Source organism: Macrosteles quadrilineatus, unplaced genomic scaffold (assembly GCF_028750875.1).
Source record: "Macrosteles quadrilineatus isolate MER2022 unplaced genomic scaffold, UCM_ALF_1.0 Scaffold_2__2_contigs__length_208266976, whole genome shotgun sequence".
Lineage (NCBI taxonomy): Eukaryota > Metazoa > Arthropoda > Insecta > Hemiptera > Cicadellidae > Macrosteles > Macrosteles quadrilineatus.
This window is the reverse complement of record NW_026542595.1, coordinates 182013758-182024169: the sequence shown is the minus strand read 5'-3', so window position 1 is coordinate 182024169 and position 10412 is coordinate 182013758. Positions and strand designations below refer to the sequence as shown.

General features: G+C 36.0%; 1 protein-coding gene across 1 annotated transcript; it reads right to left on the bottom strand.

The window, feature by feature from the left end:
- Positions 1-4896: 4896 nt before the first annotated feature.
- On the bottom strand, positions 4897-8613 carry LOC128986459 (uncharacterized). The gene is made up of 4 exons (XM_054406841.1): positions 8590-8613; positions 6764-7428; positions 6030-6302; positions 4897-5626 (listed from the first exon to the last, which is right to left on the bottom strand). Exons 1-4 carry the CDS (start codon positions 8602-8604, stop codon positions 5251-5253), a joined length of 1329 nt encoding a protein of 442 aa, XP_054262816.1. The 5' UTR covers positions 8605-8613; the 3' UTR covers positions 4897-5250.
- Between the last annotated feature and the right edge of the window lie 1799 nt (positions 8614-10412).

Below are 10412 nucleotides of genomic sequence, written 5' to 3'. Positions count from 1 at the left end.
GGAGACCAATCAATATTTACTTTTAAAATCTTCACCTCACAACTTTAAAAGCCAGAGGGGCAAAGCCTACGGTCAGTAGAGGTCGTGCGGAACGAGGTGAAGCCTGAGATTTTCGGCGGGAACGGTCTAAAGCGGGGAAATCCATGGTGGGGGTAGGAGACGAGCCGATCGTCGCCTCGCATAGCGACACTTCCCCCACCACACCACTATTCCCCTCCAAGCTTCACCTCGTTCCGTACGACCTCTATCGAAATGTGAATAGTCCTATAATGGTCCTTGGTACGGTAGCTATATTTTTGTAAAATTTTAGTCCAGTTTGTACAGTAGTTTTTGCACCTATTAGTAATACACATACAGACAGACACCATTAGATTTTTATATCATAGTATAGATATACTATCTTTCCCTTTGTGATAGCACAGCATCCCAATGGTTTGGATTCCACATTTAGATAATAGTCTAACCATTTAAAATACCCTTAAAAAGACGGTTTTTAAGGCGAGGGTGACTTTATATATTTTGAAAATCTCCCTCCACATAAAGCTTTTTCTTTAGCTTTATCACCTACAACAAACTGTTTTACAGAATAGGCCTACTATTGTTCATTAGGCCTATTCCATCGAAGAAAATGTCTTTAACCTCTGTAAGAAACTGAGCGCATTGTTAACATTTTGTCCCCTAAAGGACACGATAGTAGTGTATGACCTTGGAATCCTAAATACTAGTATTGACAGTTTTATTCAATACAGCTGTTTTGCGTTATACCATTACGTACTATTTTGTAACACCTTTCACCACACCTCAGATCGATCTCCATGACCCAACACTATCAGACGCGCTAATGGTACAACCTGATGCTTCAAACCGCATCTCAGCTTTACAGCCTAATGATAATCGACGGTTAATACTCCTATTATGTGGTAACCAGGCCAAGTGTTTATACCGACAGTGGGTGATTTCGATTGTTATAGAGATTTTTTGATTAAGGTCAGATTAGAAGGATATTGTTTAGTATAATCACTACCTTATTTTTATTCAGTAAAAATCTAACCATTAACCGTTTAAGGTGTGTTGCAACTAACATTAATCTTAAACAACTATTAATAAATCGTTAAAATTATCATTTAAATATTCCGGCTTTAGCCAACGCAATGGTGAGGATTGAGCTAATAAAGCTACAATCTTTTGTTTTGTTTTGTTTAAAGTGTGTTTTATAAAGGCTAAGAATCATTATCACTCGTTCTAAGATACAACTGAAGATGTCTTCCAACATCATTTGATGTCTTGAATCTTATGGGGGCACTCCACCCAAAATAAAAAAAAATCTTTATTTATGTATGAAACATTTTATTATTTTACACATTAGTTTAAGCTATCAAAATAAAAAGAAAATATGGGGTTACCCCCTTTTCATGATCCCCCCCCCACAGGGGGGGTCGATTTTACTGAAAAGATCGATGTTTACTGGAACGGATGTATATTAAGGTAGGTATGAGATATCTTGATTTTGTAAATTTTATTTTGTAGAGCACATGTGTGTGCACAAACTGTAGCATGGAAATTTTAATCCACTACTTATAAATGTAAAAAATTTATCAAACAATTTGAAAAACAATTTTTTTTTCAAAAATATTGTTTCATAATTAAATTACAAATATTTAAAAACTGAATTTGTGTAAATCCATGCTACAGTTTGTAGAATACACTATAACCTTCAAAATAAAAAAAACAGATTATTAGATTATCTCACATAGAACCTGAGTTACATCCGTTCCTGTATTTTAAAACATGTGAAAATCAAACTTTCGGTAATCGCCCCGGAAACGAAAGGAAACACAATTCTGTTGGTTTAACCAAAGTTTTACAGATCATTTGTACTTACAAATCATAGAATATGTACTACTACATATTGCACACCAATGTGTTCGGGGAAAACCAGAGAAAAAAATAAAACAATATTTTTTTTTTTTATTTGCCTTTAGGCCAGTTTTTGGGTGGAGTGCCCCCTTATACAACACTTACGGTACGACGAAAAAACTGTTTATACAATGTTAACAGATGATTTTCAAGATGCCAGGTTATACTAAATAGTTATTCACTCCACATTCGGTATTCTTACTCGGTGTTTCAAGTCTAGAAAGAGACAGGTTCTCCTTACTTAAATTGGTTGGTACAGTTACAAATTAAATTTGTCGCACCTTCGAATTACTACACCTTCGATTCTTCCGTGACAACTTTTAGCGACCTTAGGTTGGTACGCTTTTATGATTCCTTAGGATTTAATTTGGACCAGATATGGCCGGCGCATGGTTAAATAGATAACAATTGACACTGTATATTCTAGCCATTGACGCTGGCTAAGCTAGTGTCTAGAATATGATGCATACACGCGTGACCTTCACATGATGCATTCGCTGTATTGTAGCCTACACATTAACAATATGAGTGTAAAAATATCGATAAGTGTTGAAAGACACCCTTCATGATATATAAATAATATCCTTAGCATGAATAATGCTTATCAAGAAGTTCTAATAGAACGTATGTGTTTGCACTACTAGAAGTATTGACTAGAAGCTAGTGACCTTCACATGATGCATTCGCTGTATTGTAGCCTACACATTAACAATATGAGTGTAAAAATATCGATTAGTGTTGAAAGACACCCTTCATGATATATAAATAATATCCTTAGCATGAATAATGCTTATCAAGAAGTTCTAATAGAACGTATGTGTTTGCACTACTAGAAGTATTAAGAACTACAATACCGTACAAAATATTTTTCTTTGTTTAGGTTGACACGTTCTAAGCAACACATACTATTTTAAATCTTAATCAAATTTAAAAGCTGTTTCGTTAAAATGAAATGACTTGTTTCAAATGACCAATAAATTATAAATGGTCCTCCCATGATTTATCCCAACAAACCTACGATTCCGCAACCACGTCTCGTGACGTTGGGCATTGCGTATGCCAAATTCTAACAATGATCGCAGTTTTGGAGCTCATGCTCCAAGCTCGTGTCGCCCCAGTCACGATAGCGGAGCTCGTGAAAGACCTGAGTTACTGTGGGAATGTTGGACCTAGTGAATAAACTGTTCGTCATCTTTATTGTAGTTTGGCTACATAGGATCTTGTAGTCTGGCTACATTGAATCTTGAAGTTTGGCTACATTAAATCGAGTGCAGTGTATTTATAGGTTAATGATTGGACATAGCAAACGTTTCAATACAATTTTAATTCTCCTCCAGGTTCGACAATATTAACATTAGATTGCTTGGTTACATAGCAATTTATTTTAGAATAAGTAAATTTATTATAACACAAAAACAATTAGGCCTATACAAAATAATTTGGTATGGTGTCTATAAGAATAAGGCCAGAACAAGGTAAGATAAGATGGTGAATGGTGGTGTTATTCCGATTGTTCAGTACAGTACATTGTTGCAGTAACAGAAATGTAGATCTGGGGCCCATTTCATAATAAAGTACAAACTAATATTATTAGTAAATCAGCTGATCGCCCAATGCAAATCTAATGGAAATTACAAGTTACAAGTTGTAACTTGTAACTTGTAGTTTATTATGAAATGGGCCCCTGAAGTACCCTTAGATATATGCTATTTCCACGAATGATTACTGTTCTATCTCAGTTGCTGCCTAAATATTATTTAGCATTAACTCAAATCTTCATTGCTTAATACAAGACCGTAAATAAATGAGTGTAATATTAAGGTCATCTCCAGGTGAGTTGAGTCTATGAATGTTTGTTTGTAGCTTCATTGTAATCACCGATATTTAAATCATTATTTATTCCAAATGTCTACAAAAGCTTAACGAATACAGTACCATCGATGGTTTCTTTTACCATCGATAAAACACACTCCTTGCAGATAATCATCCTTTACTGAGGACATTGTTAAGGTTAGTTTCGTCTGGTTTAAGTGAAGAAGATTAGTTGTTTTAAGTGTTCCTTGTTCTTTAACCACTTTTACTCCAATTTCGACCAAACCAACGAGATATTTTCAATGTATTGAGGCATAAAAAAGGCAGTTCAAAGCAAATTATAGGGAAAATATTAAAATTTGATCCTAAACAAGAAAGAAAAAGCATACGGTCTTCATTACAGCAAAACTGACCAACATAACACTACAGTCAGCAGAGATTTTGTACTCGTAGCCTATTATTAACTACAATAACTTAACTGAACTAGCTCATGGCACACCTAGGTTTGCAAATCCATCGCAGAATCTCAGTTGCAGAAGACATAATGATGATCCACCAGTCTCGCCAAGTCGATCCACTTCGGGTAATGACCCAGTCTCATTCCCGATGCAATACTCGCGATGATACGTTACTCTTACTTCAGAAAATTGTATGTTGCTTCAAACCCTCCACTCTGGTAACCTCTGGTACATAGGTCATTGAGCAACAAACATTCCAATGCGTTTTGGAAAGTGAAAGAAGAAACTGTGTGTTCTCAATTTATTTAATGCGTATATATGTTGAACAATGTCAATTTATATTTTTATAGTGATGTTAATTTAGTGTGACATTTATATGATTGTTTTAATATAAGATTGTATTTTTCCGTGTGAGACTTTTAAAATTGACAAGTGACAGTAAAAAAGATGCATTTATGCTGTATGAAAAGGCCCATTTATTATTTCTAAGTCAAATTTAATAGCTTAAATAATTAAAAGATATCATTGTTTGCATTGTCTGGCAAGGTGACAACTTAATGTAACAGACAACTGTTTTGAAAGATTTTTTTAAGTAAGAAGACTCTTTAATGCCACAATGCATTCATCTCATGACCTTTGGTACAATTGTTCAATAGGAATTCAAAGTTACAAGTAATAAAACCACAGAATCATTTAAATTTGCGACATTTATTTCCATTTCATAATATACAATTTGCTTTATACATACACGATTTAAACATATTTACAGTTAATACCCGTTGCATACATGTAACAAAAACATTAAAACGAAATACAACAAAACATATATCACCACACAAATGACTTAATACTGCCTTATCACTAGACAGTACATATAGTGAACGAGAAAATTAATATGAGTAATGAACGAAATAGCATCAATGATTTCTTTAAAGAAGTTTGATATAAGGGGTATAGTATAATACAATGGCTTTTTGTCGGAAAAATAATTATGTAGTTCAAATGTATATTAATAGTGTTTGGCAGTATGAAGAAGGAGTAAAATATATTCTTACAAGTAACACTAGTACGCCGCCTGACTTGAGTATCCAGAACTTCTAGAGCTACCATATCCTCCAGTGGCACCAGCGCCACCATAGCCTCCAGCTCCTCTAGCGCCACCATATCCTCCTGCGCCACCAGCTCCACCATAGGCTCCAGAGCCTCTAGCGCCCCCATATCCTCCAGCGCCACCAGCACCACCATAGCCTCCAGATCCTCTGGCGCCACCATAGCCTCCAGCCACAACAGCGCCACCATAGCCTCCAGATCCTCTAGCGCCACCATAGCCTCCAGCCACAACAGCGCCACCATAGCCTCCAGATCCTCTAGCGCCACCATAGCCTCCAGCGGCACCAGCACCACCAGCGCCTCCATAGCCTCCAGTGGCACTCTCTTCCCTATGATGAGAGACTAAGTGAAGCATTTGTTGCTACTAACCATTTTTACATACCATGACTTCACCGTTAAATAAGACTATGCATACATTTTGCTAGATCAAGAGTCCTAGAGCACAATAAACCTCTTTACTTTAATCTAAATTTTTATTGTAAAAATAACGTAATTAACAAAGAAAAGAAAAACGGATTTATGTGTTAGAACACCAAATGGCACGTGAGGGAATATGCTTTGAAAGCAATATTTATTTAGCATTTTCAACTTAAGTATGAATATGAATACAATAATTCATATTCATACTTAAGTTGAAAATGTGCACCTAAGTGTGGACATAAATAATAAAAGCCTTAAAATATATAAAGGTATTCGTGTCATATTTACATATGGTCCGAACGTAATATTTACCTGTAACTTCCGTCATCGTAGATACCAGCCGCTTCGTCAGCTGCGTTTTTCGCCAGAGACTCGAGGATCTCAGCAGGGATGGGAGGGGGTGTGGGGAGGTGGTCACCCTGGGGTACGAAGCCATTCTCGTCAGCTGTGTAGTACAACGAGATCAGCTGACCCTCGGGGGATGTGTAGGAGAAATATCCCTTAGCAGTCTCTCCAGGGCCTTCGGGTGCACCTGGGTTCAAATACCCTTCCTCATCAGCCTTGATACCGTTGCCAGTTTCGTACCTATTTGCAAAAAGAATCGTAATGGTTTGCTTACATAAATATACTCTAGAGAATAAGGATATGTCAGTAATAAATCTTTTATGTGTTAAGTGTTAGTTTAAAATATATTAAACTAATAAAGACTAGGAGCAAGATCTTAGTGGTTATTATTATGAACCTTTTTAGTTAATTGTTCTTACAACCAAGGAAACCCTCCATAAAGTTGAATTTTCTTACATATGTGATCCGGAGGGCAGGAAGCCATTAGGAAGAACAAAGATTAGATGGATTGACGAAGTTACAAAGAACCTAAGGAGTATGGGAGCAGACGGTTTTCAATGGGTCACAGAAGTAAGGGTCAAAAAGTAGGCATGTGATGAAGAAACATCATTTAAATGTAAAACATTTCGGAGAAGTATTATCAAATTGGAAAAAAAATTACATATATCTTTAAATAATTATTAAAAAAATCACATACGCACCTCCAAGAATAAGATCCATCTCCAAGATTGGGGTTGTTTTCGTAGGAAATGATAGGAATTATGGCAGCAGCGCCACCGCCATAGCCTCCAGCACCACCACCGTATCCTCCAGCACCACCGGCAGGTCCACCATATCCTCCAGTGCCACCAGCTGATCCACCATATCCTCCAGCACGACTGGCTGATCCACCATAACCTCCAGCACCACCAGCTGATCCACCGTATCCTCCAGCGCCGCCAGCTGATCCACCGTATCCTCCGGCGCCCCCAGCTGATCCACCGTATCCTCCAGCTCCACCAGCTGATCCACCGTATCCTCCAGCGCGACTGGCAGATCCACCGTATCCTCCGGCGCCCCCAGCTGATCCACCGTATCCTCCAGCTCCACCAGCTGATCCACCGTATCCTCCAGCTCCACCAGCTGATCCACCGTATCCTCCAGCGCGACTGGCAGATCCACCGTAACCTCCAGCACCACCAGTTGATCCACCGTATCCCCCAGCTCCACTGGAAGATCCACCGTATCCTCCAGTTCTGGCTCCAAATGGAGCTGTGATTCCACCCGCTCCTCCTCTACCTCCCGAGTACGCGGCACCAGAAGGAGGGAGGTAGTTGCTGTCAAGACCGGCAGAGGCTGCTACCCCCGCCAGAAGGACGATCATAGCCTGAAAAAAATCATTTTTCAAAGTTTTTTCTTCGATTTAAATGTACGTTAATTTGATTTTATGCCTATTTTAATATTTTGCAGTACAACTAAATTTTTAAAACAATTTTCCGATGCGTTTGCTTGCTTCTATTTGTGTTAATTACCCAGGTTTGTGACAGCAATTCTATAATTTTGGAAAATTTGAAGAACACATATCTGTTTTAGCTCAATATAATTGATATTAAATTAAAAGGGTAGCTATAATTTTAGTCAATTAAGGTAAAAACTCATCTACGTTATGCTAAAACAAAAGTGATTTTTAACTATAGTACCGACATAGCCTTCAAGATAAATTCAAGTTAAAGTTGATGTAAGTTTTCTTTAGATTTTTAAAACACCCGGGTTGTTTTCTTTACTTTATTGACATAAAATGCTTCTATTGTAGCATACTTAAAAATAATAAGAAAAACATGTTTTGGAACCTTTCCATTTCACGATTTGACCAGTTTATAAACTTTTTTATAAAGTTTATAAACCAATATATAATTCAAATATAACAAAATACAATTAAAGTTTTAGGTTACGTTTTTGGACTTAAACTAAAAATAACCTAATCCAACATAAAATAATCTAATCCTTAAAACGATTTGTAGATAGATGTACGTAACATGTAAACCCTTAAAAATCGTAATAGTGAATTAAGAGAAAAAATCTTACATTTTAATTAGGAAAACGATTTGAACTTTCTAAAACTAAATAATTTTTACTTACAGTACTTTAAAACGTGTGGAAACATACGTAAGCATAGTACGAACATATCATATATAAGATGGTCAAGAAAATCTGTAAACTGTCTTTTTACAATAATCGATATAAATTATGAAATTTAAAAATCTATTTAAAAGTTAGGATGAACATAAAAAACTTCTAAAACTGGAACAAAATATAATTTATTACTATTGCTATATAAAAAAAAATATTTTTCCCCTTAGCATCAACAGTATTTTAAAAACTTTCTTGCCAAGAAGTACTTACCGAAGTACAATAATGAAATCTCAATGTTCCTACTACTTTACTTAACCATACTAAATATTTATAAGCGAATAAACTAAAAAAAATAGTTGAAACCACACAACACCACCTACTATGGTTCACTCTCACATCACATAAGCAAACTTACCGTCTTCCACTGCATGTTGAGAGATGATTTGACAACTGATCTCAGAGTGACCGCACTTATATACAGTATCATCATACCACTTCCCCCATCACTATAATTACTCTGGAGCAGATACACAAGTCCAGCAATGACGTCATCCGTATCATCTGCAACCGGTCGCTCAACCTACTTACAACTTGTTCTGGTTTACACTCAATCCTAATTTGGGGTTTAATAGAGTGTCGATAAATTCTGCCATAAATTTTGTGATGCAATTCAGAAATGAAAGGGTGACTGGTGATGCGTGGGAATGTGCCGATCTTTTTTTCCTGTCAGTTTAAACAATCTGTAAGAGAATTGTTTTGAGATCAAATATATTTAGAATTCAGTTTGTTTTCTAATGCTCGACGCTCTAACTTATGGAAACAATGTTTTATTGTAAAGAAATGTTGGCACTGGGGATTATAACATAGGTACTTTTTTAAAATGTAATGGGTAATTTAGTCTCACATTACTATGAGAAATGTATCCAGCAAAGCAAGGGGTGAGTCAAGCCAGAACAAGAATACATTGAAATATTAAATGTGGGTAAGTAACACCAAGACACAAACCTATGCACCTTTGGCTTTTTTTTACAAAGTAGCCTATTCGAGCTACCGACTGGGCCAAATATACACTATGAACCATTGTTAAACCGATGGGCCTTTAAGACTGTCTGTAAAGTATCTTAGAACATAAACTAGCGTTTTCCTACAGTTACCTAACAATGTACATGTTCTCTCACTGATTTGAGAAAGCAAAGTGGCCAATTCACTCATCAGTGAGACAATGTTAACATTGTCTCACTCTAATAACTTTGTCTCACTCCATATTTGCAACGTGAAGGCACGATATAGTGAGCGCGTAACATGCAGGCAACGTCGTATGCGCGCGAAATACGTTGGCAGCACTGGCTGTAAATCAGCTGGTCAGCTGTTGTACTGTTGTATTTGTCACTTCACATTAAATGTTATATTAAAAGTTCACTTCTGTGTAAAAATAGGTTATGTTTCTTCACAAATTTATTTGTTTTATGGTAACTGTAGGAAAAGTATAATGTGCAACTCCAGTTCAAAGTACAATTGCCTCACTCGAGAAACCATTCCTCACTCGCCTACGGCTCGAGTGAGTCAATTGCTCACTTTTCTCACTAGTTGCACAAATAACTATAGCCAATTCCTTATTAAAAATTAATTGTTTTAGTCGTTAATAGAGTATGCCGGTGTCCAAATTTATATTCATGTCTTTTCAATGTTCAAAATGTTAACATATTAGGATGATTTCGTCTCTAGTCAGCGTACTAATTTGATTTATTCAAGTGAAATCAGCAAGCTCTGTCGGTAGCTTATTTCAACTAAGTTGTTAGTTGTTCTATAACAGACTACGCTATAACTTTGGAGTGTGTATTCGTACACACTCAAAAACTGTATCTGAAAAAAATAGTTATAAAAATTATACTATAAATGCAATGACAATAATAAATATTTCATTCAATACGTATTGTTTGAACATTTTTTTTAACTCTCATTTGCGTAAAAAGTGTTATAGCTTAGCGTTCAATTAGTTTTCCTAAAGCAAGTAATATCATGAGATTTAAGATTACAAGCGATTTTGAAATTTAAAACCTCCTTTCCATTTAGAATGTGTTGAATATTTTTTCAGTTATTGTTTTACATTTTTACAATATTTTTTTAATTGAAACAATGAGATTTTATTCATTTGTTACGTTCACTTTCTCTCATAATTTATTTTGTGGAACCTGTGATAGAGGGATATCTTCACACATTATACGATTTGCAACAGAA

Bases quoted from the DNA above. Each gene is read 5' to 3' on its own strand.
- LOC128986459 (XM_054406841.1), bottom strand. The intron at 6,303-6,763 runs GTGCGTATGTGA...TTTTGCAAATAG, and splicing joins GATGGATCTTATTCTTGGAG to GTACGAAACTGGCAACGGTA. The intron at 5,627-6,029 runs GTAAATATTACG...CTCTCATCATAG, and splicing joins TACGATGACGGAAGTTACAG to GGAAGAGAGTGCCACTGGAG.